This window comes from Ixodes scapularis, unplaced genomic scaffold, assembly GCF_016920785.2.
Source record: "Ixodes scapularis isolate PalLabHiFi unplaced genomic scaffold, ASM1692078v2 PGA_scaffold1__304_contigs__length_218370807, whole genome shotgun sequence".
Lineage (NCBI taxonomy): Eukaryota > Metazoa > Arthropoda > Arachnida > Ixodida > Ixodidae > Ixodes > Ixodes scapularis.
Genome location: NW_024609846.1, coordinates 55,578,534 through 55,604,621, shown reverse-complemented (window position 1 = coordinate 55,604,621; position 26,088 = coordinate 55,578,534). Strand labels below are relative to the sequence as shown.

Genomic DNA, 26,088 nt, shown 5'->3' with positions numbered 1-26,088 from the left:
TTTAAAGATATGACACCTCAAAGTTTTGTTTGGGGCGTGGCCAGCAAAACCGAAACTAGCCGCTCGAGGCCCCGGCAACACTGGAAATCAGCCGCAATGTGAACGTGACGTCAGGATCGTTCTCGTGCAACGAGTACGCTGGCCGAGAGGCACTTAACTCTATTGCGCTAGCCGTCTAAAGATAGAAATGCAGGCCTGTGGGCTGTGGGGGTGCGCTATGCCGTACTCGTCGCTTGTATACCCAGAAGCTAGCGACTGGAAAACGAGTGAACTCGTTCAGTGCCGTACTGGGTGGCTGTCGCCATGCGTACGGTCTTCCGTACTCGTCGCTAGGCCTAAATTGTCATCGGGGCTCCGTGGATGGAGCGGCATTGCTCTACGCCGCGCTGCCAGTGACGTACAGTACTGGGGGCCCTCTCGCTTTCCCGCTGCGGGTCAGTCCCAGACACGGAGCTTTGAGGCTCTCTGGCGTGGGCCCCGCGGCGCCCGAACACACACGTGTGCTGGGCTGTACACGTCTGTTTTTTCCTTCTTTTTTTCCTCGGACGCGTAAAAGCGGAAGTCCAAAGTCCACTCGTCGAACAGTGTTCACCCACACCTTCTCCAATTTCCGGTCCGTTGGAAACTTGTGAGAAAGCACCTCCGGGTTGCGCAGCGGGTTGTGTGAGCAGCCCACAGCGCTACAAGTTGTACTCGGCATCTTTCGAGGAACAGCTAGGCAGTCTTGGGCGCACCGAGTTGCTCGATAAAACGAGTCTTGGAGTCCTCACAAGCAAATAAACAAAAGGCGATACCGAAGCTACACGGGCTACAGATAAAAGCAACGGCTAAACACGCCAATCACAAGCCGAAGTAGCGGTGGTAGCGGCTCAAAGAAGCGCACTCCGCGCAACGCCCGGACCGGAGGAAAAAAAGAGCACGATACGGACGTCACGGCCCAATGTTGCTTTAGCGATCGGCAACCCGCTGGCCGCCCGCTAAGGAGCAGCGGCTCGCGGCGGGTCGCTGCCGCGAAAGCAACAGCTTCCACAGATAAAAAAAAACAAGATAAGATACAAAGTATGATTGCACCAAGAACAAACAAGAATATAGGTCAGTCCAGAAGCACAGCCAGATTATTACTTCCCAAAAACAACAGTTTTGTTTCATCTGCTATTTCAACTGCATGTAGCCATAAGTTCCATTCCATTATGGGAGGAGCTGGAATAGCCTTCTGAGAGATGAGAACATCCAGGCACTTCCTCGTTTACACTTTCAGAAAATCACCCACCTGAAAAAACGGATGCCACAGCAGCTATTAAGAAGGAGAGCACCACAGCTGGCCCTGCCTTGGTGCTCGCCACCTGTCCAGCCAGCACATAGATGCCCAGGCCAAGTGTGCCACCGACCCCTGCACAAATGGAGCCGAGAAAAATTAAGAGCTGTCTCACACTTTGTTCAGGTACACCTCCATCATGCCACACTGAGAGGGTGAATGTTCAACAAGTATAGTTTTCCACATATTACCCCATGTAACAAAGTTCAGAACCCTCCAATCAGCTCGTCAGAATGTATGCGTCTGCAATAAGCCTTTGTCAGACAGCAGACATCGGCCAAGTTTCAAATATGCCGACTCTGCCTCGGAGCCACCGATGTGGCTCGCAAATGTACCTAGGAAATACATTTGCAATATCTTGCTACTGCAAAACAGCTCAATCCTGTATAACTGGTCCTCTAATTATGCAAAGAATGAAAGGAAATTCTTCAGACATACTACATTTAGATGCAAGCCCAAAAAAGCACTGAATTCCGTATATAACACTGCCTTTCCTTCCATGAAAATATGGGATCGTACGAGGCTCAAATGAACACTGATGTGAAAACAGTGCGAGACATGCACTTTGCACCTCAGTATTGGTGCTTGCATACAGCCCTTCATAATGCACGTGTACCTGGAAGGTATATTATTGAATAAACAAGCACGCACCAAGAAGGGTAAGGTCGAATGTGGAGAGACATCGGTTGAGTTGGGACACCTCGGCCCCTTCGGTGGTCACCTGGATGGATAAATAGATTGATGAATGCGGCTGCACTCTCTAAATGGGGTGGCAGCTTGCGCCACCTGTTTGGTGTCTTTAATTTCAGTGACTAATACCTATCATGGATATCAAGAACATACCTTTTTGCGTCGAACGAGGGCCCCTACAAAGTTTTTGAGTGGGTTCCCCATGGCCTGTGGTGTGGGGGTGCTCTGCTTGGCTGCACAACAGAATGAAAATGGTAAGTTGCTTTCAAGGTTTGAAGAGAGCAAACAAGACAAGTTCATGATGACACAGCTCATACACACGACTAGATGGCAAGGAATGCTTCAGGGACGTTTGGCAAGGGTATGAGAGCCGAGGAGCATTCTGGATAAATGACACAAAAAGAAATATTCCATGAGCCTGGTGCCAGCAGAATAGTTTCTGGATAGAGGTTCTGGAAGTAGAGCTCCACTAGAAAGGTTCAGAAACGCATGTCCTAAAATAAAGGCTTCAACAGGAACATTCCAAAAAGAAAGTCCTTCCAGTCCAGGTGATAATCAACACAGCTGGAGACTGATTTTGAAACTTGCCCCAGCTAGGTCCAGCTTGGGCCAGTTACATAATCTCCTATTAACTGGACAACTTTTCCCCAGGGATTTTTTCAGGGAGAGAAGTTCCAAAAGAAAAGCCGGGAAAACAGTCCACGATTCGCTCAAAACTCTGCATTCTTAAGACTTTTTGTCACATGTTGGTAGGATTTTGGGGGCCACGGATGTTTGCTAAACCAGCCTTTCGTCAGCTGGTATCACAAGATTTACCAACCACAATTGCTAGGTGACAGCTGGTAAATTCCCAGTTATATGTTACAGCCAGTTACCAGTTACAGCTGGTAAATTCCAGTTACAGTTACAGCTGGTAAATTCCCACTATTTGCTGGCATATTAATTTTTTTATGTCCCGTGAACTTTAATTCCATGAAACTTGCTCATTTCTTATTTAATGTGTGCAAAGTGGGAATACAGTAATTTTGATAACAAGAACGTCAGTCTCTTTCTCACTAATGACGGCTGTAGCTGTTGCATCTCTTTACCTTGCTTATGAAGAGGATTGTGAAAGACCAAAAGATATGCTACAATAAAAAAATATGAATGACATACCACTACTAATTATTCATGGATTGAATTCAAAGAGTATACTACCAGCAAGTGTTGGGGCCAACTAAGAACTTCTTAAATGTCAGAATCAAGGTTCTACACAGTATCACGGTTTAAACTGAAAGTACACAGGGCATTCCTCTGATGCATGGCTACGAGGAAAACAGCTCAATCTTTGACTGAGCAATATTCTCAGAATAAAACTTCTATATGGAATGTATATATAACGAGCTTAAGCTTTCCAGCTGAAGTCATAGAACTTTGTGAGAAATATTAATACCTATTCAGCTCAATGGTAATAGGGTGACCACCTTCCTGCCAGCGAAATGCGGGACAAGGGGGGGGGGGGGGGGGGGGGTAGAGGAAATTTGTTAACACTCACACCACGAACCGAGGCTCTGTAAAAACAGATTTAATACCCTGTTCTGTTCATACACCTGCAAATCGTATATCACCAATTAAGCTCAAATAATTTTCACTCCCAGTGCTAAATTTTTTTAATGCTAAATTTGCTATTACATATGTCGAAGTTGAAAGCATAAAAATCGACTGCAGCAGAACTCGATGCGTCAATTGCATATAAGAGACGGCAAATCTTTTTCGGGTTATTATTTCCTGTCAACGTTTACTTTTATCAACATGGTCATACACAAATTTTTAACATTATGTTCTTTTCGACCTTTGTGACTTGCAGGCTTTTTGCCTTGAGTGGCTGTCTTCACTAAAAATAAATTCCACAACAACCCTTTCGCATTGACACAGCGATGTGAAAATAATTACAATAATTTATATTTAAACTTTTGGCTAGCAATTTTCTCTTACAATATTTTGCCACCAAGGGGAGAGGCACAACGGCGCATGAGCGTCGGTTCTCTTGCAAGAACAATGGTCCCTTCCCGCAATGCTTGTATGGAAGATGGCGTACCATTGCGATTAACACGATTACCAGCAATCTCCACGCTTCACCGTGCCCCTTTGTTCGGCAGCACCATGAGTTGCAGAGTGAATTTTACGACAGTGTGAAATGCGGGACATTTTGAAGATTCAGGAATTTCTCGCGGGACGCGGGACACGAGCCCTCAATGCGGGACAGTCCCGCGAACCGAGGGACGGGTGGTCACCCTAGTAGGTAATGATAGTGTGTGGATGTGATGGAATATGCGTGACAAAACACATGCCATAGTACACAGAAAGCCGAGTACAAAGGACACACTGATCTGAAGGCATTCTTGTAATATAGAAAGCAGAAAGAAGTATCTTCTCTCAAATACAGTGGGCATTATGAAAATTTTAATAATTGGCACTTGCAACGTTACCAAAAGTTTGTTTTGAGCTTCCAGAGACCCAAAAACCATGAAGGAGAAAAATATTGTCCCCTTTCAGGAGAAACAAAACTTCTGCTGAGTCAACCGGCTAAGTTTAAAGCCAATATGCTACTACTACATTTGTATTTGAGCACTGCACAGGTTTCACCGATTCTTCACAGAACTCAAGACAAAGGCTTAAAACATACAAAAACACAGAGTATATGTAGGCTAACTGATAAACTTCAATGCATTGAATTTATTTATCCTTGTCAGAAAGAGAAAAAATATTAAAATTTTAATGTCTATAGCTTCTTAGTGTCAACCATTTTTACAAACAATAAAAATATTGCCGCAAAATGTTCCGTGTCTAGGGTGCTTCATCATAAAGAAAAGCAGGTAATGAGAGGAAACCTCAATAATTATTGAAAGACCAAGAGAAATCAATAAGAGTTTGCCAAAGCGCTAGTGTGCAGGGAAGCCCTATTATCTTAAAGAAAAACTGGATATTAGTTGATTCAGATTATGTCTACAGACTGAAAAGCTGAGCAAAACTAAGTATAAAAGATAAAAGGGTTATTTGGCTGGGAACTGATATCTGCAGTTTTCAAAGCCTGTGTGAAACAGGCACCAAGGTTAAAACTTCTGTTTCGAAGAGCAGGAAGCAACTAAACTTTAAAAAAAAAAATCTTTTTTTATGGCTCCAGCTGCAGCCAGTTCATTCACTGCCTCACATGGGAGTAGGCTTATTTCATATGTCCTATCCTGGGTGGGTTGTACAGTTTTTCCCTGTCCCAAACCATATAGCCTTAAAAAACACCTGAAAAGAAAAAAAAAATTTTTTTTTTTAAACAATGGTTGGGACACGCATGCCAAAAAAATTAATTTATGTGAAAAAATCATTTTTAGAGCAATATTGATGACGCGAGACGCAATTTACTAGGTAGTCACCTCCTTTCCACTTGTTTTCTCTCTTTGGATTTCGAGCATGGGGAGGAGAGGTGGATCGGCTTGGCCATCACGTTAAGGTGTAGAGAGCGTATGAACGTGTCGCTGAGGTGGAAAGAATGTAGGACCATTCCGTAACATCGTGAACTTTGCACGCAGAATTTGAAATAAATCTCGCGCCATCAATAATGCTCTAAAATTGATTTATTTTTTTGCGTAAAATATAATTTTTTGACATGCGTGTCCCAACCAGACTGTTTAAAAAAAATGTTTTCTTTTCAGGAGCCTTTTAAGAGCAGACCAATTTTCTTGCTCATTTGTGCTTCATAGACATCCGTTTTTGGTCTTCCTTTGGTCAGCTAACGACAAGCTGATGCAGCACCACCAGAAGTTTAGTGGGTAGTGACAAAAAAATCTGCCAAATCTCGACTTCCCGGCTTTATTTACGCAAGTAACTTCCAAAGTACCTCGTACAAATATAGCATCAACATTTTGTGATTCATGGCTAAAACATGTATCACCATGGCAAACATGCACAGCTATAGTAGCTGTTCAGACTGCCAAAATATCATTGCTATTTGCCTTTTTCTATTAGGCAACAAACTCTGTGGCGCCATTATTGGGTAGCACGGCACACTTACGTTTCACGTATATTTCCTAATTTTTTTTACTCATAATTCTTTGATGATAACAGTGAATCAAGTCTGACGGTGCTACGAGTGGCAAATTCCAGAAGATAGCGTAAATATCTGATTTCGCTAATACTGCGAAACCCGCCGTCTAGTTCACACCAGAATGGTTGGGGGCTATTTGCACATCAGCACCACCACAATTCAACATACGCGAGAAAAAGTGAATATCAAACAAGTAAGGTATGCAAACAGACGTTATAACAATTTGTCATTTGCTTAAATAAAAAAGAAATAAAAAAATGTGTTGAATATATATACTACTCCCTCTTTTCAAGATAACGTTTGAATTCAGACTGCCCAGACTGCTTCCACCTCCAAGGAGCGTTTTTTTTCTGTTCCGAAGATGATGCTAACCATGTTACCCTGTGAAAAGCCTCCCACTAATATTATATCAAAAATTGGCAAAAATTAAGTTTCCATAAGAGGTATTTTACTCGTATGATGTGACTAAATTTTACATTTGAAGCTAGAAAAAGCATATTTATTAGTTAAAGTCATAGATCACCTGTGCCACCATCTGCACCACCAAGGAAATTGTGCAGTATCCCCATGACCAAAATCGCACTGCTAGTATCGTAGACTGCATCCCCAAATTCAGTCACACTTCCAAATTTCTGCCTAGTATGTTACTTTTTAGTTTAATGCACAAACTGTTCTGTCAACTCTGTAAAACTGTAGCCCTGTATATCAAGCTTACAGATCTTCCTACCAAAGAAACAAAATGAACCTTAACACAAATGAGTAACCTGCCGTTTGTGACAAGTGGCACACTCACTGCCACTAGATCCTACTTCTAAACTGTTGGCTGACAATGAAATGTTCAACTTGAAACTGCTAGAACTTTAAAGAAATATAGTGCTCTGTACAGACTTTAGTCCTGGACACCTTTATGGGACTGTATGTGTGTATCTGTGTCATGGTTAGCAACCTGAACTGTAACAAGTGTGAGAGGTACAGAGCACCTAAATTTCAGACAAAGAACAATGGTCATGCTGATACCACTTCACTGAACTGTGACAAAACAGTCAAATTTGTGTGTTTTACGTGCCAAACCAACGAATGGTATCTGGCTCGCCCCAGCAGAGGACTAGGGATTATTTCAACCACCTGGGGATCTTTTGATGCGCAACTGAAAGTTTGGTTGCCCGCAAAGCCCACAATAAGCCTCTGTCAGATTGCGGGCAATCCCACTCTCTCCAAAGAGCTCAGGTTTGCACACACAAAGACTTGGAAGAACAAATGACTGTTCCTTATTTTTTATACACTTGGGAATTTAAAAATTCTGCAACACTATGAGAAGCATGACTGGCCAAAAGTAAAAGACGCCTTAGGCAAGATTTACACCATTTCTTTCTTGTCATAGCAGTTAAGACTCGTCTCTTGTCATAAAATAAGGCACTGCTACAAACATCTGCCAATAAATAAAATCAGCCCACTTCCAGCTGGATTATGAAACTGGTCCCAGTTGAAAATGACAGTCCAGACCAGGGGTGGCCAAGCTGCGGCTTGCGAGCCGCATGAGGCTCTTCACTTGTTAAAAGTGCGGCTCGCAGCTCCCTCCCCTACCGCCCCCCCCCCCCCCCCCCCCAACAAACGCACACACTCCCGCGCCTCCCTCCCGGTCACCCGAGCACTTCCCTCAAAAAAGAAATGGAACGCGTTTTAAATCAAAAGACAGGTAGAGGTCTAGTAATCTCGTGCTACTGCTACCTTGCGTACTGTTGGACTGCTTTTGACTCGAATAGATTGAAAGTAGTTCAAGTTTCGCTTATTGCTCTGGACAAAAGTTTGACCCCCCTTCCCCCCTCCCCTTTGCGGCTCTTGGAAGTTCCAAATGTCTCGTGTTTTAACAACCTCGTAGAAAGATTCCGTGTAGCTCACGATTCATTGCTTCTAAAAAGCTAGGTGCATAGCAACGCAATAAGCATATTTCATGCAGGCAGGGACAGCTGTCTCCAATGCATTGACATTGACTGACTCTGTGTTCCGAGAATCACAGACAATAGATCGCTGAGCTTCCTGTTTGGCAGCAGCAGACACTGCAAAGTGTAGATGCCCAGTGGACGTAGCATCTACAGTTGCACTTACCGTAGAATACCGCGCATCCGCCCATTCCACATTAAGCGCCCATTACCGAATTTTTGAGATCTGAGAAAATACGCACAGTACATTCATATGTAAAATTGATGACCGGACAAGCACCCATCCCCCCTTTTTTTGCGATTATCTCCAAAGTTTGAGTGGGAGCTTGCCCAGTATTTTACGGTAAGCACCAATGACACAATTTATTTTGCACGTATCGGTGCCAATGCCAGATAAATATATAGCACAGAAGAATAGCCACAGGCTTCTATGGTGCAACTTTATTGCACAATTACCCAGTTTTTGAAAGAAGCACAACTGCTCTAGCATATTATACTCTACCTCACCAGTTGCATTAACTGCTGTGGAAACCACTGGGTGGGAGATAGAGGAATACCGCTTCTGTATGAATTTTGAGTGACAGGGACAAAGCAGAATCTGGGTAAGAGGGGAGTTCCTCCTTGCCCTCCTCTCCAACGGTTTGGCTTACGCTCTCACCCCTGTACCTTGGGTAATGCTGCGTACAACCAGTGAGGTATGGTATAGTCAGGCAACAGGTGGAGGTCTACTAAGAGCTTATATTTATGGTTGTGCGTCAATAACTAGTTCACATTGATGAAGTAATTTTCTGTGGGTAGTTCAGAAAACCAGTGAATGGTGGGAAAACACTGCCTCTTGCATAACACACACAAGTTTCAAAATTCCAGCTGGAGGTGTTTTAAATTTAAAAAAACCTGCATCCTGAGTCTAGAAACATGAGCCATATACCGTGCACGGTAGACCCATATGACTGCTGCAACAACTGCAGTGCTACCGAAACATGACGAGTAGCAAAAAGCTAACAAATTATACTCTTGCTTGCAGCAAAACGCCAAGGGCAAATGTTTTGCCAGCTGTCATAGACAGCTGGCACAACATTTACTGTTTTTTTGTTTTTTTTTTTTAGCATAATGTAGACTGGAAAGCATGTAGTTGTTTCAGAGATCTGACAACTCTGAGGTAAATGCTACGCATCCATATAAAAACAGCGGCACTGTCGAAATGCGCGTTGTGCGTAGGACAGCTTCCCACAGTCTAGCTTTTCGTAACTTTGGAGACGCCAGTACGAATTGAAATTTATTTTATATTTGCAAAAATGTTGTTCCTCACCCACTACGTTATCACATTTTATAACACACAGAAATGAAAGAAAAAAAAAGAATGAAAAGTATTTTGGAACCAACCAACTTGAATGTAAGAATGTGATATTACGAGAAAAACCTACCCACTAGGAATACTATCAAAATAAAAGCAATGGCATTTGTCCAAAAATGTGTGACATATGATAGCTTGCTGGAAGTATACGAAAGAATAGAACCCCAGTAGCACATCTTCTCAAGATCTGGAAACTCCTTTCCACAGTGATTGTGGTGCCTTACAAAAAGCAAAGCCTTGTCAAGAGCCATTATGTTAAGGATGATGCTCAAAAATCATCCCTCTCTTATGTTGCTACCCATTTGCGGTAAGCAGTGGCAGATTTAAGATAGGGTCGAAAAAATGCCTTGTCCTTGGTGAAATGACAAGTACCTTCACCTGTGATGTCACATCCGTCAGTGATGCTAAAATTGTTCCCCCCCCCCCCCCCCCACCCCCACATGACATCTTGTTGAAAAGTGCCCCCCCCCCCCACCCTTCCCACACATTCCTTCAGTGTTAACTTTTTTGGGAGGAATGAAGGAGGAGACAGTAGAAGATAAAAGACAAATTTACAGGGTGTCCAAAAAAAAAAAATTGCCGTAAAATATTGGACGAGCACCCACTCAAACTTTGGAGATACTCGCAAAAAAATGGGGGATGGGCGCTTGTCCGGTCATGAATTTTACACATAAATGTACCGTGTGTATTTTCTCAGATCTTACAAATTTGGTAATGGGCGCTTAATGTGGAATGGGCGGATCTGCGGTATTCTACGGTATATTGTGGTTATCATAATCTAAACTCGGACAAGAGTAAATAAAATAATGGCCAAGACGACACAAAATCCGATTTTGTGCTGTACTGTCAGCTATTTTATTTCTCCTCGTCTCGGGGTTTAGATCTTTATATTTCCTAACCCGATTAACTGCATACTTCAGCTCTCCTTATATGGTGTGTTTTTTTGTTTGTGTTTTTATTGCAGAATTATTTATGCATTGCCAAATGCTCATAGTTTCTGTCCAGATGTAGAGATAGCCATCAGTACCAGCTAGATGCCAAAGTTTCAGAGGCTGCCTATATCTCATTGAAAGGTTATCAGCAATTTTCAGAATTTTTTTATGAGGAAATGGGACCCGGTCCCGGTAGCCGAAGCTAGTTCCATCCTTTGTTGCACTGACTACTTTAAAATATTAATTCCCCTTCGGTCAAATTGTTTTTAGAAACATTAAAAGGCTGACTGTGGAAAGTTGATTGTCTTTCTTTGTTGTATATTTCAATATTACAATCCATTATGCTTGTGTTTAATTTCTTGTGCATTATTTAAAATGTACTAACCACAACTTCCAAAGGAAGTTTAGCAGTATTGATAAATAAATATATAAATTCCTCTCCATGGAGTTGTAGGTTTCGTTTGCACCACTGAAATATATTTTTTTTTTTAATCGCTTATAACTTTTTAATGAGATAACGGCAAGTTTTTAAGCTTTCACCCGGACAGCTAGCACTAGATTTGGGCAGAGATTGACCATTTTGAGTTGTACAATTAATTTTTCTGCCTGTTTAGGCAGAGAGTGAAAACGCCAACAGAGAAATACATTACCATGTATTGATGCATCCAAACCAAAAAACAGAGCAAAACCATGAATCAACGGTAGTGTACTACGATTAACAAAAAAAAAGGAAGCAGGCTTACGCACGTTACAAAAATAACAAGTCGGCAGTAAACCATGGGAAACTGAAAGAACTGATGGTGAAGTACACTGTCACCATGAAGAAATCAAAAGGTGATTACCTAAAGTGGCGCGAAGAAGAGTTGCGGAAATGACAAGATAGGAATACATGACTTATCAGTAAATAACAAACTACAGTAGAATACCGCACGCCCGCCCATTCCACATTAAGCACCGATTACCAAATTTGTGAGATCCGAGAAAATATGCATAGTACATTTATATGTAAAATTGATGACCGGACAAGCACCCATCCCCCATTTTTTTGCGATTATCTCCAAAGTTTGAGTGGGCGCTTGCCCGGTATTTTACGGTAATTGCAGATGGCCCGTCAAAAAGCTTGCATTTTTAACAAATATTTTCAATCTTTTTTTTCTTTCTTTTTTGCCTGCAAACAAAGTAACGCTTACAAATACAATATGACTCCAGTTGAGGTTGGTGTCAAGGGAGTCCTAAAGCTCCTAAAAACATGACGAACTAAAACGATTGGCCCTGATCTAATTTCACCTAGGGTTCTGAAGCACTGTGCTGACACCATTGCCCCATACCTTTTTATAATCTTCAACCAGTCTTTGCTTGAGGGGTCATTACCAAACGATTATAAAGTAGCTCATGTAATACCAGTACACAAGGGACTTAAAAAGGATGTTACAAATTACAGGCCAATTTCTCTAACATCTATTTGTTGTAAACTACCTGAGCAGATTTTGTATAGCCAGATAATGCAGCGCCTTAGTAAACCACAATTTTTTCATGGACTCTCAACGTGGGTTTAGGGGGGGTTATTCTTGTATCACACAACTAGCCAAGCTTTATCATGATCTTGTTATGTCTGTCGATAAAGGTGAACAGACCGAGTGTGTGTTTCTTGATTAGAGGAAAGCATTTGACAGTGTTGCACTCGTCCTTACTTCACAAATTGAATTGTTTGGAGACAGATCTTGCCAAACAAAAATGGATTCAGTTATACTTAAGTTTGCGCCAACAATGTGTAATTTTAAACGGTGAGGCATCCCTATTCGTTAGAGTTGCGTCTGGTGTACCACAGTCGTCGGTTCTGGGGCCATTGTTCTTAATATTTATTAATGATATTCATGTCAATGTAACTTCCCAATTGAGACTATTCACAGATGACTGCGGTGTGTACATGTGTATAAAGAATGGTGAGGGTTTCAGACAACTGCAGGTTAACAAATAGAACACTGGAGCAATGAAAGGGGGGTGCGATAACTTAATATAAAGAAATGTGTTCATGTCAGTTTCACACATACCGTAGAATACCAAGCATCCGCCCATTCCACATTAAGCGCCCATTCTCAAATTAATAAGATCTGAGAAAATATGCACAGTACATTGTCAGTATATGCAGCGCCAAAAAACGACATAACAAAGACGAGAGTAAACAGGACGAGGCGCCTCGTTCTGTTTACTCTCGTCTTTGTCCTGTCGTTTTTTGGCGCTGTATATACTGATCATGAACCAACTAGCCCAAATTTCTACTTTGCTACAGTACATCGATATGTAAAATTGATGAATGGACAAGCGCTTGCCCCCCTTTTTTCGTGATTATCTCTAAATTTTGAGTGGGCATTTGCCCGGTATTTTATGGTAAGAAAAATTAATTTGAGACAGATTATTATTTAATAATAATAATAATAATAATAATAATAATATTTATTCATGAGAGAAGAATTACCAATATAATAAGAGAAGAATTACCAATAATAATAATAATAATAATTATAATAATAATAATATTTTATTCCAGCATTTGATTTTTTTCATTATGTTAGACTCGGGTCTGTCGAAGCCAGGGTTGGCTTGTGTGACACGACCCAGCAATGATGTTAGCCAATGTGAGTGGTAGACGGGCGTTCCTGGTATGCTAATAGCAGTCAGTTTAGAAGTTCAAAAATAGTTCACAAGGGGCAGTCAGTATAGACCATTCCATTTAGCGCTCTCTGGGCGGCACCATTTTGTTCGATCGCAGCGCCCTCTCCACACATCCGGGAAGTTCAGCGGGTTCGGCGGGGTAAAACGAGAGAGAGGGCACGCGCCCGACTCCGCTAGCAGACGACAAACCGGGAGATTGCCGTTCTCCATCTTTGGGCTGTGTCGGCGGGCTCTACCGAACATCGAACTCTCGCTCGTAGCTGCCGTTGTGAAGTGGTTCGCGTTCTTAGAATACTTGTGGCTACTCCAAAATTATCCTACAGCTCTCTGTTGTTCTATTTTGCTAAATGATCAACTGGCATATATTTTTTCCGTTACTTAAATAGCAATTGAGTCAGCCGGCAGTACTACCCTCAACTACTGCTTGTATTGTGGCAGGAGAGCACGTTTTATTTATTTCAGACTTCCACTGATGGTCGCTAAAGGCCCACACCAGTACGAACTTTTGTATAGTAAAAAAGGTACAGCAACCGGATTTACTCTTCGCCAAAGAGACCGGCTAATCTGACACAGTTTTCCCCGTTTTTTTTTTATTTGCACGCAGGTAACAGCGCAATTGGACCCTGTGGGTCTTTTTATCTAGCATAATATTACACGACAACTGGCATACCAAAATCTGTGCATCTGCGCTTGAAAGTTCCAAAATGACGCGATTTTAAACAGAGTTTGCACGCCAGCCGGACGCTAGCTACAGCCCACTCGGCGGAGCGGACGAGATGCGGGGTGAGAGGGGGAGTGCATTTTTTTCTCTTCTACCCTCTCTGCTATGACCCTAATGGAACGGTCTATAGATATTTGAAATAGTTCACAAATGGCAGTCAGTATAGATATTTGAAATAATTCACAAATTGCAAAATAAGAAGCACAGAGATGATTGCTATTACTACACTATACCATCCTTCATGACAAAGTAATATTTAAACACATGGATAAATCAATGTACACTTTCAAAAAGTAATAAAAAAAGTAAATGTTTGCAAAAAAAAAAAAATGGATATGTGTACACAGGCATATATCACACAAAGATGCACAGAGGCATATATATATACACAAATTTAGATCTACAGATGCGTTCACATATACACAAATATACAGTACTCACAGCATAGACACGGATAAAGACACAAACAAATGCCTATGTGGATTCAGCACCAACTGAAGAAAGGTCCAAAGAACTCAAAATGTTATTCGCAAAAAAAAAAAATGCATACATGGTTTTTAGCACATCTTTTTCAGGTGCTTTTTTAAAGATCGTAGAGAATCGAGTTGATTAAAAACGTCTGGTAATTTGTTGAAGATGTCAGGCACATAAAATGAACGTAGACTCTTTCCGTAGTTGGTGTATATTCGAGGAATTATAAAGCGTTCACTATTTCTTATAGAGCGCTGAACAAAATTAGGCGTTTTAAACGGGCTATTCCAATAATGCTTTAGGATGACACATCGTTGAAAAACAGGCAGAAAACGCGGTAGGCCCACTGATGCGAATACGTCACCATCCTGTATTAATTTGGGATCATAGGCAACGTTTTTGGCGATGCTCTTAAGAATGACATCTATTTTTGTTCTCCAAAGAGCTGAACAGTTTGCGAAGATTGTAATTCCGTATCGCAGAGCTCCATACGCGGTAGCATTAACGACCATTTTTCTGACGGAGATTGGGAGGAAGGTTTTGATGAGATATAATAAACATGATATATTTCGTAGTCTCTTAGCCAAATAATCCAAGTGTGTATTCCATGTTAAATCGCTGTCGAAATAAATGCCCAAGTATTTTACTGTATTTACGTATGGTATAGGCGTACAGCTGCAAGAGACACAAGACGATGAATGTAATATAAAAGGTATGTCTATGCATGTCCGCTTGAGTGGGTTACGGAAACAGACAAGTTTTGTTTTTTGCACATTCACAGATATTCGATTTGCTTCAAACCAGTTCATGACTCTTGTAGAATTTATTTGTAGCATGTCGATTGCACAGCGCAGGCTGATATGAGTAGATAGCAACAATGTGTCATCTGCATATGGGTAAACTGTACATCCTGATGTTGATCGGGCGAGATCGTTCACGTAAAGATTAAACAGCAAGGGGAACAGGACCGAGCCTTGTGGTACTCCCTTCTGTAGGCATACTTTGGCGCTTGTTTTGTTGCAAACCAATACTTGTTGCGATCTGTCAGTCAGAAAGTTTTGAAGCAACGAAAAAAATGGACCCCGAAATCCGTAATTGCAAAGTTTCTCCAGCAGTATTTGGTGATTGATAGAATCAAACGCTTTTGACACATCAAGAAAGAGTGTGCACGTAAACTGATTATTATCGAATGAGGTGTGTAAAGTATCAGACATATCCTCAAGTGCCGAGATGGTGCTGCGGCCTGCGATAAAGCCGTATTGGTTAGGTGATAGAATATTGTACTTGTCAAGGAAGGCGCTCATTGTTTTAAAAATATGTTTTTCGAGAACCAATGCCAAACAAGGAAGAATAGATATGGGACGATAGTTTTTTACAATGTCACGTGCACCATTTTTATAAAGAGGTCTGACAATTGCACTTCTGAAATTTTTGGGGAAAACTCCGGTGTCTATAATTCCGTTTAGTATGTGGAGGAGAACACGTTTTAAGACATTAAAATTGCGAAGCAAGTCGGTAAGTTTAATATTATCTATACCAGGAGACTTATGAGGCCTAAAGCTAAACAACAACATATGACGATCTTGTTCAGTCATGTTTGGGAGAAAGGCAGAATTTGGGCAGGGTTTTTCCAGATTTACCGCCGAAACATTTACATCGTCAGATATGCCGGAGACTGAAGCAAAATAACTATTGAAATTATCCGCCACAGAAAGCATATTGGAATTAAAGTTTTTTTCAATAACCTCATCGATAGAGTTCCGCGTATTGCCGCCTTTTACTTCATTTACAAGAGACAAGGTTTTTGCAATATTAGTATGTGCGTCGAAGAACTTACATTGGTAGTGTTTCCGTTTCGCATAGCGTATGAGAGCGGTTACCCGATTTCTCTGGCTTGCGTATTGTAATTTTATATCTTGGGAATTTGGTGCCGGTCACCAAATTCCCAAGATAACACGCCCATAAGATATCTTTAAGTTTAATTTCCGATATAATATCTGCTGTCAACCAAAGATGTTGCGGTCTCTTATTATTATTATTATTATTATTATTATTATTATTATTATTATTATTATTATTATTATTATTATTATTATTATTATTATTATTATTATTATTATTATTATTATTATTATTATTATTATTATTATTATTATTATTATTATTATTATTATTATTATTATTATTATTATTATTATTATTATTATTATTATTATTATTATTATTATTATTATTATTATTATTATTATTATTATTATTATTATTATTATTATTATTATTATTATTATTATTATTATTATTATTATTATTATTATTATTATTATTATTATTATTATTATTATTATTATTATTATTATTATTATTATTATTATTATTATTATTATTATTATTATTATTATTATTATTATTATTATTATTATTATTATTATTATTATTATTATTATTATTATTATTATTATTATTATTATTATTATTATTATTATTATTATTATTATTATTATTATTATTATTATTATTATTATTATTATTATTATTATTATTATTATTATTATTATTATTATTATTATTATTATTATTATTATTATTATTATTATTATTATTATTATTATTATTATTATCCAAGAACACTGTCCTGTCCAAGAACACTGTGTTCTTGGACATTCAACCTCTGTCTCTTTCTTTTTTCATTTTTTTTTTGGGCGGCGTCACACAAGCCACCGTTGGCTTTGATTGCCCCCGCACTCCTGTATGAATTTATGAATGTTCCTAAATACAAATTTATTATTATTATTATTATTATTATTATTATTATTATTATTATTATTATTATTATTATTATTATTATTATTATTATTATTATTATTATACTTTTACTGCAGGCAGAAAGGCACCCAGCTCTTAAACTTTTCTTCTTTCTTAAATCTCAAACAACACAATAATGTTTTGAATCACCAATTTAATGCTCTAGATTTATGCTTCTCAAATATGGACAGTGTGCGTGTAGCACGGGGTGAACTGCCATTGGTTCCTCAGGATACATATCATCCTGCACTTGATATAGTACTTTCCTTCGAGAATTATTCTGTTCGTGCTCATTCTGGTGATTCCCCGCCGCACACCTCATATAATCTGTCGGCAGGGGACTATGTCGGGATGCATCATTACCTCACGAGTTTTGATTGGGCATTGATCTTGGAGTCGCCTGATGTGAATGACCAGGTCATGCTCTTCACGCAAACTGTTCGGAAGGCCATGGATACTTTTATTCCGTTAAGGAGAGTTACTAAATCTCGCTTTCCTAACTGGTTTTCCAGTGAGCTAAAGACACTACTGAAAAGAAAGGACTTCTTTCACAGGAAGTTTAAGAAAAGTGGCCTTTTAAAGTGGGAGGTGGAATTCAAGAACTGCAGAAAGCAATGTAAGACGGTCCTGGATCGCGACCGCCAGGCTCATCGTTGCTCAGTGGAATCAGATCTTGTCAATAATCCGAAGAAATTCTGGAGGTACATTAATTCACGTTCTGGGAGGCATATCGAGTCGAAGATTGTCCTGGATAATCACGAGAGCGATTTGAAGTCCGTGCCTGAGTTATTTGCTGAGCATTTTAGGTCCGTCTACAGAGATAGTACGCAGCGTTCTGCACCTGTGCTGCCTCACTTAGATGGGTTTGGTGACTTGTTAAGTTGCATTAATGTTGATGAAGAGTCCGTACGATCCTGTATTAAGAAAATGAGAGCAACATTATCAGTAGGGCCCGACGGCATTCCCTCTGCGATTCTCAAAACGTATCACGACATATTCACGCCAGTACTGTGCTCTATATTTAACAACTCGTTAAGGTTGGGAACCTTTCCTGAAACGTGGAAAGTCGCTGCTGTTGTTCCAGTCTTAAAGTCGGGAAAAAAAGGTGATATTTGTAACTATAGACCTATTTCTCTTCTCTCTCCATTTTCTAAGCTCTTTGAAATGGTAGTTCATCAATTCCTGTCTTTCAAATTTCGAAACTTAGCAATTCCCAATCAGCATGGTTTTATGAGCGGCAGATCAACAACTACCAATCTTGTTAGCTTTATGTCTGCTGCATCTCGTGTAATATGTAACAGAGGTCAGTTAGACGTTGTCTACTTTGACTTAAGTAAGGCTTTTGACGTAGTCAATCACATTATTCTTTTATCCAAACTTTCCTCCTATGGAGTATGTGGCTCAGTACATGACTGGTTAAAAAGCTACTTGTCAGAGAGAGAGGCATATGTACGGGTTAACAACATGAACTCTTCGTTGTACAGGACTCGCTCTGGCGTTCCTCAGGGATCTGTTTTAGGACCCCTTCTGTTCACAATTTTCGTAAATGACGTCTCTTTTGCTGTTTTAAATTCTTCATTCCTGCAATATGCTGACGATATAAAAATTTATCGAGAAATAGTTACTGAACGTGATTGTGCTAAGCTCCAGGAAGATGCATGTTCTTTCTACCGATGGTGCTCTGAAAATGACCTTTTCTTGAACCCGTCCAAAACCAAGGTCATGACGCTCTCTCGGAAAACTCACAATATCTCTTTTGCATATAATATTCAAGGAGAGACTTTGTCTCGAGTAAGTGTAATGAAAGATCTCGGAGTCATTGTTGATTCTGGGTTGCGTTTCTCTGATCACGTTGGTAGGCTGGTTAACTCGTCTTTGCGAATGTTGGGTGTTGCCTCTCGCTTAACCAGGGAGTTCAAAAGCCCGACGGCTTTTATCACGTTATACTGCTCGCTATCCAGGTCACAGTTAGAATATGCCTCAGTTGTTTGGAATGGAATTTCTAAAAGTCACTCCTTGGAGATCGAGCGTGTGCAAAAAAAGTTTGTTTCAATCTTTAAACATCGCTACATAAAGGAGGATGTTCACTGTTTAACATATGAGTCTGCGTTAGAGCGTGTTGGTTTGCTTAGCTTGCACCGGCGTCGGGAGAACGCGGACTTACTATTTTTGTTTAAAACGCTGCATGGACTCATCAATTCTCCGAGCCTCTTATCTGAACTGTGCCTTAGGGTCCCACGTGTGCCTACTCGTCTTCTGTCATCTTTTTATGTTTCTAGAACGTTTAGTCCGGTAAACCCAATTGTGAGAATGGCTCAGCGTTTAAATCATTACTCTGAAAAACTTGATATTTTCAACCCTTGCTACAAGACGTTTGTCCTTTCTATTAAAAACTTGCCCGTGCAGGATGAGCATTGCTGAATTGCTTTGTTATGTCTGAATGTCGTCATCTCCATGTCGTGTTTTCTGGTGGTGCACTTGTTGTCCTTCGGTCTTGTGTTCCGTCTCTACTGTTACTGCCTCGTTTTTATTTCATTGTACTAATTACTCGAGCACTGCCTAGTATTATGCTAAAAATTTATCTTATTTTCTGCGGAGATGTGTATAGTGTGTTTTTTTTTTTTTTTTATCCACCAGTGTACCAGCACCAAGACCTCAGGGTTGTTCCTGGGCACTGTATAATAAAGATTGATTGATTGATTGATTGATTATTATTATTATTATTATTATTATTATTATTATTATTATTATTATTATTATTATTATTATTATTATTATTATTATTATTGTTGTTTAAAACGCTGCATGGACTCATCAATTCTCCGAGCCTGTTATCTGAACTGTGCCTTAGGGTCCCACGTGTGCCTACTCGTCTTCTGTCATCTTTTTATGTTTCTAGAATGTTTAGTCCGGTAAACCCAATTGTGAGAATGGCTCAGCGTTTGAATCATTACTCTGAAAAACTTGATATTTTCAACCCTTGCTAGAGGACGTTTGTCCTTTCTATTAAAAACTTGCCCGTGCAGGATGAGCATTGCTGAATTGCTTTGTTATGTCTGAATGTCGTCATCTCCATGTCGTGTTTTCTGGTGGTGCAGTTGTTGTCCTTCGGTCTTGTGTTCCGTCTCTACTGTTACTGCCTCGTTTTTATTTCATTGTACTAATTACTCGTGCACTGCCTAGTATTATGCTAAAAATGTATCTTATTTTCTGCGGAGATGTGTATAGTGTGTTTTTTTGTTTTTTGTTTTTTTTTATCCACCAGTGTACCAGCACCAAGACCTCAGGGTTGTTCCTGGGCACTGTATAATAAAGATTGATTGATTGATTGATTGATTGATTATTATTATTATTATTATTATTATTATTATAATCAATCAATCAATCAATCAATGTTTTTATTGAAGTGCCCAGGAACAACCTTGCGGTCTTAGTACAGGTGCACTCAGGAAACATGGAAATCAACACTACACACAACAAAGAAACAGTAAACAATAAAACACTTAAAAAAGATCACATATGTCACATAAACTCGCTAGGCTATACCACCACGATAGCGAAAGGAAAGGAAAGCGAGGGTATAAAAATTGGTTCTGAGGAACTTAATCAGGAGCAAAAAAAAAAAAAAAAAAAGGGAAGTCAAATTTAGGTGAGGAACTTCAGCGCTCTGATGAACTCCGGTGTGTTATTGTTAAATATATCAATAGAGTCTGTAAAAGAGGAATTGTAGGTGTGCCCAATTCTCGACACGGGGTCGTGAAGATTAGTTACGGGAGCATTGTAGAAGGATGCATTTTGCCTTGTAGTTTTTACGGGAATTTTCAAACGCACATTTGATATCAATGATGTGCAGTCAGTGACGCCATGAATAAGTTTGTACAGAAATAGGATGTCGGCATGTTCTCTCCTACGCCGCAGGGTGGGCAATGCCAAGCTATGTTGGACTGGGACTCCTGGATCATCGTTTGAGGTGGACGCATTGCGCGACGGGAAACGATGTCTGTAGATACATAAGAACTTATTCTGAACACGTTCGATTCTAGCCGAGGTTGTCGCGCAGATTCCATTCCATACAACAGAGGCATACTCGACGTGTGGTCGACATAAAGCACTGTACAGTGTGACAAAAGTACTAGGGTTATTAAACTCTTTAGTAATGCGGCACGTGATACCAAGCGTACGTAAAGCTGAGCTCACAATATGGTCAACATGACTCGATAATAATAATAATAATAATTTGCATACAAAAATCTGATCCTGAGTGGCGTGCACGGCTGTGCAGAAAGGTTAAAACCCGTACGCGAGTGCGCCTGCCAGCATACATGGGAGAGATATACTATAGTCGGTGACAGGTCAAGAATGGAGTGGAAGCTCCTCCCACCCCTTTCCACTTCAGCGGAGCGAACAATGAAGAGGATGTCACCTCTCCAGTGTTTGCACTACTAAATTGGAAAGAGGTGGGAAAAGCATTCACTTCGTTCTTGACCTGTCACCGACTATAGTATATCTCTGCCATGCACGCCAATTCTAGATCATGCATGCACTTTGTCGGACCCTTCCAAAAAAACAAATTGCATTGATGGCTTGGAAAAAATACAAAATCATGCTGCACACTTTGTCCTGGGCCAGCATGACTGTTTTTCTAGTGTAACTAAGATGAAACAATCACTAGGATGGTCAGGGACGGCGACAAAGAGAGGCGATGGGTGGTGGGCGCCTCCCCTAAAATTTGTCCTGCCACCCCAAAATATACCAGCCTTTACCCCCCCCTCCTCGGTGTGCACACCCGAGCACACTACATGGCCTCGTCACTTTCCCAATTTCCTTGTCCCGTAGAAAAAGCATTGGCTTGAAGAGTACCCAGCCTAAAGAGGCTCCATATCGGACATTTTCAACTTCTTGCCTCCCCAAAAAATTGGTGCGCCTCCCCACTACCCCCCACTATGAAAGATCCGGTGCCGTCACTGAGGATGGTGGCCATTGAACCTTCGGCGAAATAAATTATGTTCGAAATTTTGAGAAACAATTTACCATGAGCTACTGGTATTAATAGCTCAGCATACCTCTTAAAACCAAATTATTTGTCCAAACGGACTGACCATGTGCACAAGGCACGCGAATACTGTACCAGGAGAGAGCTCTGTAGAAATTTGTTTTTTGCTAGGGCGGTCAAAGACTGCAATGCCTTAGAAGGAAGTACAGTTTGTGCTGAAAATGCTCAAACTTTCTCTTAATTATTACTCGCCCCCTGCAATAATGCTTTCCAGGTGCTGCAGTTTTCTGAATGAAGAATAAGTAATAAGCATTTTAGTATGTTTGATTAGTGGCACATGCATTCCTTCTGACCGCTTTCTTTTGGTTGACTAGTTTTTCAGGCGTCTCTTCTTTTAGTGCTACTATGTCCCCAAATGAACACGCAAATTTATATAAATCAGCGTAGTCATTACCGAGTTAGGCAACAACAATACCACGAAAAAAGAGCAGTGCAATCAACGCGTGGAGAGGTAGTTCATCCGGGGATCAGATCTGACTGACAGCTAGTTACTCGCTGTCAGTCAGAGAAACACAGATACACGCATCTGGGCACGGCTCCAGTACTTAAACGAGTGCTTTTGCGTCAGTTAGTTGCTTGGGACAGCAGACAAAGACGTGTAAGTCGTAAAGCGAGACATGAATCAGCTTTTACTTGGGTCTCAAAAGCAGGAACAGCTGATTCATGTATCCATGTACTGGTCAAATTTCGAACCAGTTACTTCTCCCAGAAAACGGGCGACATAGTTACATAGAAAGAACAAGCACGTCAAACGTGCTGTCGCGCCAGACATGTGAAAGTGGTAATGCAAACGTGGAAGATAAAAATCTTCGTCGACATGCGAAGCAATCACGTGAGACATGCAAGCACCTGTTTGTCATCGAGCGTCACACTTGCGAGCTAGAAAACCTTGCGAGGCCGTGAAAAGCCGTCTTGAGACGCTAGTCAAACTAGCTCGAAATTCGTAAAAGAGATGGATGCAAAAACACTCACGAGATGTATCAAGGTAATATCGACGAGCTCATGTAAACTTGCGGCCGCAACACCTCCCCCCGCGCACCGCCAAACACTGATGGAGGTACGCGCGATACAAACGAAGAAAAAAAACCGAGCAGACAAGCTAGCGTATTACGCGCAAGGGGGCGCTTTGACACAAAACCGAAACCGAAACCTTCTCGCGAGTGACAGTGACAGTTCGTTGTTTGAATGAAACGAGGCATGTCTGTAAAGAGCAAAACCAACAAGATCTCCACACATGACCACACGTCTCGGGTGGCCATGTTCCGCTTTCTCACGGAAAGTTTCTCGACGGAAAGTGTAAGCATCCGCGTGCACTTGATCGCGATTATTTACACGAACAGATAGTCTCTCTTCCCACGCCCCGCAACGATGAAAGATTAGATACATTTTTGGAAGCTCAAATCGTTTGCTTGTAAACATAGCGGGAAGAGAGTCTACGCAAGGTTGCTATCGCACATTTTATCGGACAATGATTCTTTAAACTTTCCGCGGTTAAAACTACAGGAAACATAAGCACGTGGCAGGTTAGGAGTCATTGAAACATCGATAAATATATACTGCCTCTCTTGCGTGATGACCTTCAGTTTCTGCTGAAGTATAAGGCTTTATTGTCCGTCTTCGTATCTTTAATCAGTACAAGTCAATTAGCACGCTTTTTTTTTGTTATTTTTATTAGACTGCTGAAAAAAGCTGAAATGTTTCTAGCTGGTACAGTAAACATGGGTTTACATAACTACGAATTTCCTATTTGAAAACTAAAGCTGGTCACATAGGCAACAAAATAAAAACGCACTGCTACGTGCGGCGCTCGGAGAAGTAAAAACAAGCAAAAGGGGGCCATGGTGATGACGTTTAGCTCAGTGTTGGCTCCGCCCATGCCGTAGCCTTGACTGCGCTGTTGGTTGCGCCTGAATTCGCCCGCTCGAGTCAGCCGATTTCGGCAACTTGGCGAGTTGCAAAGTTTGCCGGACCGTTTAAGAAACATTTAGACAGAACTGCGTCGTAATATTTGACGTGTGGTCTTTCTAGGCGATACTGAAGAGGACTGCATTGTTTTTCAAAACCAAAAATGAAGCGGAGTTGCCCTTTAAGCGCGAAACACATGTACGACGAAACGTTCCGATCTGACGTGCGGACTGCCGGAATGACCTTGGGGGGAGAGGGTTTTCGTAGCATCGAAGAGCGTTGAAAACCCTCGCCTCCGACCGTCGTATTGCGCGGTCGGACGTCGGATCAGACGGTTTCGTCGTACATGTGTTTCGCGCTTTACACGAGAGCCAGCGAAACAAGCCAAGCACTAAGCAAAAGAAACGAAGGCATGGAGGATACACGCGCGCACAGACTGAGATGTCAGAGCGGGGGACGACTCGTAACTCGCAGAGCTCTGACAACTCGTTGACTCGCGCGCCGCCGAAAGATGACCAGTTATTGTTTTCTTATAGTTCGAGGAGCGTTGTTTAGCAGGCGGCCAAACCTGCTGCCTTCCACGTTCATTCGCGCGCACTCCTTTGAAGTGCGAACTGTGGGTTTGCTTCGGCAATAAAACAAATCAAAAATCACTTCTCTCTTCTCCTCTTGCGCTTTGCTCCGACACTTGTTTTTTTATTCTGCATTGTTACGTGTAAGTCCACCTTTTACTTGGTCTTTGTTCCGATGCTTGTTTTCTGTGTTATATGTTTTACATTCAAGTGGGTTCTCGACTGCGTTGCGTCGAGAACCGAAAGCGAGTCACCGTCACATCTGCGCTTCGTATGAAGCGTGGAATCCAATTCAAGGAATCACCTTGGCACGTGATACAAGCAGCAGGGATGTCCTGGTTTCTCGCTGCCGAAACGCAGTCAAACGCAGTCAAACGCAACTGTCTGCAGAGGTCGGCATTTTAGGTCGCCCTCACTCACCCTCACCCTCACAGCCACACTCACCTAAGCCCCTCACTCACCCTCACCCTCACAGCTACACTCACCTTCAGCACCTCACTCATCCTCACCCTCACAGTCACACTCACTTTCAGCCCTTCACTCACCCTCACTGAACCTCACGGCCCTCACGCACTCACCGCCCTCACGGCCCTCACGGCCCTCACGCCACTCACCGCCCTCACGCCACTCACCGAACTCACGGCCCTCACCGCCCTCACGGCCCTCACGCACTCATAGCCCTCACGCCACTCACCGCCCTCACCACCCTCACGGCCCTCACCGCCCTCACGCACTCACCGCCCTCACGGCCCTCACGGCCCTCACGCCACTCACCGCCCTCACGCCACTCACCGTCCTCACGCCCCTCACCGCCCTTGCGGCCCTCACACCCCTCACGCCCCTCATGCACTCGTGGCCCTCACGCCACTCAGGCCAGCTTCAGATAGGGCAATTGCGCCCAGAAACTTTACGTCGCAACACCAGCAACACGGGCCGCCCGCGATCACACGCAGCAACCAATTGCTGCAATTTGCAATCGTCCTCATAAAATTTTATTTTTCTTGCACTATTTAGACACAATTACGCGTTATAAACGTGTTTTTATGCATTTAAATCTCGTTAAGAATACCAATGCACCTTTCTGAAACAGTTTATTTCCAAAAAAACGATCGATTTCATACCAGAACCAAGTCTTTCGGTGTCATCATCACCGGCACGAGGTATCACGTGAACATTTTGCGTCGCTCATTGGATGCAGCCGCTTCAAACGTCTTCGAATTGCTCCGAGTTGCTCGCTTATTTCGAGCCGGACCCGATCTCAGCAATTCGTGTCGATTTAGGGAAAGCTAGAGAACAACCCGCCATTAATACCAAAATTGCTGAGAAAGATGCTCGATCTGAAGGGCGCCTCACGCTCTCACCGCCCTCACGCACTCATGGCCCTCACACACCTCATGCACTCACCGCCCTCACGGCCCTCACGCCTCTCATGTCACTGCCCTCACGCCACTCATGGCCCTCACACCCCTCACGCACTCACCGCCCTCACACCACTCACGCACTCATGGCCCTCACGCCACTCACTGCCCTCACGCCCCTCACGCACTCATGGCCCTCACCGCCCTCACGGCCCTCACCGCCC

The 26,088-nt window shown here is 41.7% G+C and overlaps 1 protein-coding gene across 1 annotated transcript in view; it reads right to left on the bottom strand.

Moving 5' to 3' along the window:
- LOC8043453 (high affinity cationic amino acid transporter 1) overlaps positions 1–23,086 on the bottom strand; it is a 59,426-nt gene extending 36,340 nt beyond the window's left edge. The window contains exons 1-4 of the mRNA XM_029986573.4: positions 23,002–23,086; positions 2,159–2,238; positions 1,967–2,036; positions 1,271–1,390 (exon numbers count right to left, since the gene is read on the bottom strand). Coding sequence (XP_029842433.2) covers positions 1,271–1,390; positions 1,967–2,036; positions 2,159–2,209 — 241 coding nt within the window. The 5' untranslated portion in view covers positions 2,210–2,238; positions 23,002–23,086. The remainder of the gene's footprint in view (positions 1–1,270; positions 1,391–1,966; positions 2,037–2,158; positions 2,239–23,001) is intronic.
- Positions 23,087–26,088: the final 3,002 nt, after the last annotated feature.